Source organism: Tupaia chinensis, unplaced genomic scaffold (genome assembly GCF_000334495.1).
Source record: "Tupaia chinensis unplaced genomic scaffold, TupChi_1.0 Scaffold000020_1, whole genome shotgun sequence".
Lineage (NCBI taxonomy): Eukaryota > Metazoa > Chordata > Mammalia > Scandentia > Tupaiidae > Tupaia > Tupaia belangeri.
The window spans coordinates 808,165-810,839 of NW_006159450.1; the positions used below are offsets into that span (position 1 = coordinate 808,165).

The 2,675-nt window shown below is 65.2% G+C and overlaps 1 protein-coding gene across 1 annotated transcript in view; it reads right to left on the bottom strand.

The window, feature by feature from the left end:
* CLPTM1L (CLPTM1 like) overlaps nucleotides 1–2,675 on the bottom strand; it is a gene marked incomplete at its 5' end in the record, with an annotated part of 17,390 nt that overhangs the window by 4,344 nt on the left and 10,371 nt on the right. Inside the window, 3 exon segments of the mRNA XM_014586369.1 lie at nucleotides 191–273; nucleotides 1,163–1,213; nucleotides 1,880–1,945. Coding sequence (XP_014441855.1) covers nucleotides 191–273; nucleotides 1,163–1,213; nucleotides 1,880–1,945 — 200 coding nt within the window.

Here is a 2,675-nt window from a genome sequence, read left to right on the forward strand (position 1 = left end):
TGGCCAGATGGAGACCCACGCCCGCCCAAGGTACTCGAGCCTTGCCCACCCTGCTCGGCCAGCCCAGGGCCTGGCTGAGATGCCCCAGCTCCCTGGGCTCACACAGCCCGAGCCTCGTCAGCTCCACCCGGCACAGGCCTGCTCAGGGTTCAGGGGCACGGCCTCTCGCTGGGCAGCGGGGTGGGCCTACCTCTTGTACTTGACGTTCAGCAGCGAGTAGACGGCCCCCCCGACGCAGAGAGGGTAGAGCAGGTAGGACAGGTACGTCATGGCCTGCCAGGGACAAGGTGAGACAGCCGCGCTGAGCTCCCCGCACGGCCCTGCTCTGCGTTTCCCGAACCAAGAGCACAAAGACGCAGCGAGCAGAAAAGCCCGACACGGGCAGTGGAGTGCGCGAACTGTGCGTCACGCCACGTGGGCGGTAGCACCTCAGCGGCCCGCGTGAACTGTGGGGGTGGGTGCATAACGCAGCAGCAGGGTGGCTCAGGACACAGCCCAGACCTGGCTGCCATGGGCCAACGGCGACATGGCGGAGAGAAGACAGAGATCCCCGCTGCCCATCACCTCCCAGTGGGACGGCTGCACCACATGGGGTATCTGCTCTAATTGGAGACTCATCACAATCTCAACAACACTGCCGGCGTGCTGAAGGTGCTGGGCTCCCACACGGCTGACCTGGTGGCTCAGAAATTATGCCAGACGCGTGTGTGCCTAAACCCCAAGAGGAGAATGAAGAAGCTGCGGCACGGCCATTCCCTCACTGGGGCAGACTTCCCACTAACCCCCGCCCCCCGACAACTGCACACCCCATGGCAAAACCTGCCAAAGAAAAAACGGAACACCTAGAACACTGAGTGATGGCCATCAAGCTAAAAGCCTACAGCCCTCCCAGCGGGAACTCCCAGAGAAAGAGCGTGCTGCGGGTCCCACAGGAACCTCGGGCTGCCCGCCAGCCAGGGGAGAGCCACGTGGGATACAGCGCCATTTGGGAAGTAAAAGCTCTCGTACGGTGCCCACGGGCCCAGCACACCTGCGCCTCAGGCCTGCGAGAGACCCGGGGCTGCCAGAGGTCCCGCAGCGCTGTGTACGCTGCTCCTCTGCGCATACACCGACGGCACTGCGTCTCCACCCACACGCATGCCCTGCAGCGCCCTCTGCTCACCTGGGTGTCATATTCCTCGGTTTTCCTCTCGGACTCACTGTAGGTGCCAAACTGTCGGGATCAACACGACGTGAACTGAAGGGGGGCAGACCTGCGCACGTGTACCCGCCCCGGGCCGGGCTGGCCAGCACCAGGCCTGGCGGCACACGGCCGTGCCCAGCCCTGCAGGGCACTCCAGGCCTTGCCCCGGGCCCAGCGCATCTGAATGTGACGCAGCAGAGCAGTCTCTGCTCACTCTGGGCCCGGCCCCCGTGCGGCACGCAGGGCTGGAGCTCTGCAATGAAAGGCCTCGCACGTGGGTCCCGGCACGGCTAAGGCAAGGTCTTCGGGTACAGCCAGAGAAGAGACAGCGCCTGCCCACAACTGCTCACGCCAGGGCGGGGCCGCAACACAATCAGAAAGGTGAGCGAGCTGCGTGACCTCAGACCTCTGACACAGGCCCCGGCCCGTCTGCCCCAGAGCCCGCTGACATCTGGGACTTGGGGACAGCAGCTGCTTCAGAGGCATGGCTGCTCTGTCTGGGCACCTGAGCCAGAGCCTCAGCCTGCAGGGCCACCAGGGGCCACAGCCCCCTGGGCTGCCCTGCATCCACTTTATCTCAGCTGCCCCGTGAAGCCAGGAGCTGAAGGAGGCGGGTGCAGCCCAGCCGGAACCACGAGGAGGAGGGTGTGGCCGGAGCCTGGGAAGGGGCTCTGACGGCAGGGCTGAACCCCTCACCTGGAACACAGGTCTCAGGCCTCTCCAGAGGACCGTCATCTTCAGCGCCTTCTTCACTTTCCACAGCTAGAGGGGGAGGAGAAGCCGCACACCTGAGAGCCCACGCCCAGGAGGTGCCCAGGTGAGCCCGTGACGGGGCTCCGTGCTGCAGCCCGCCTCCTGCCCGCACGTCCTCACAGCCCCTCGCCAGGGCAGCCCAGAGGTGCACCCACTCTGGTGGGCCCCACACATGGCTCGCAGGCCCAGAGCAGCTCTGCATCCTATCAGCTCTCCCAAACCACCCGCCTCCTCTTCCTGCCTCCAGGAGGGGCTCTCTGCGAGGGGGTGCCCGAGGCGGCTTCGTGAAGGCCGGGCCTGCTGCTCGAGCCTCACTGCTGTCCTTCAGGACCCCTTCGAAACCTGGCTCCTTCTTCTGAGCCCCCATACCGCTAGGGTCAGACTGCGGGGTGCCAGTTACTAGCCACCACCAGCAGCCTGCCTCACCTAAACCTAGCGGACCCACGGTGCCCCAAAAGCATGCTATACACACCCCCATGCTCCGTGTGCAAACACGCACACCTCAGTGGAAGGCCCGCCCCATGCTCAGCTCACCGGGGCAGCTGCCCGTCCATGGCACCTCCAGGACCTGGAGGTGTGCAGGACATAACGTTCCAGAGGGCTGTGCGTTTCAGACTCAGTAGCTCACCAAGCGCCCCGGGGACACCGGTGGCTCGAACCCTTGTCCTGCACGCACCTCAATGGCGGCTCCAACGCCAGCTGGGACCAGCACCAGCAGGCTCGTCTGCTCATCCAGCAG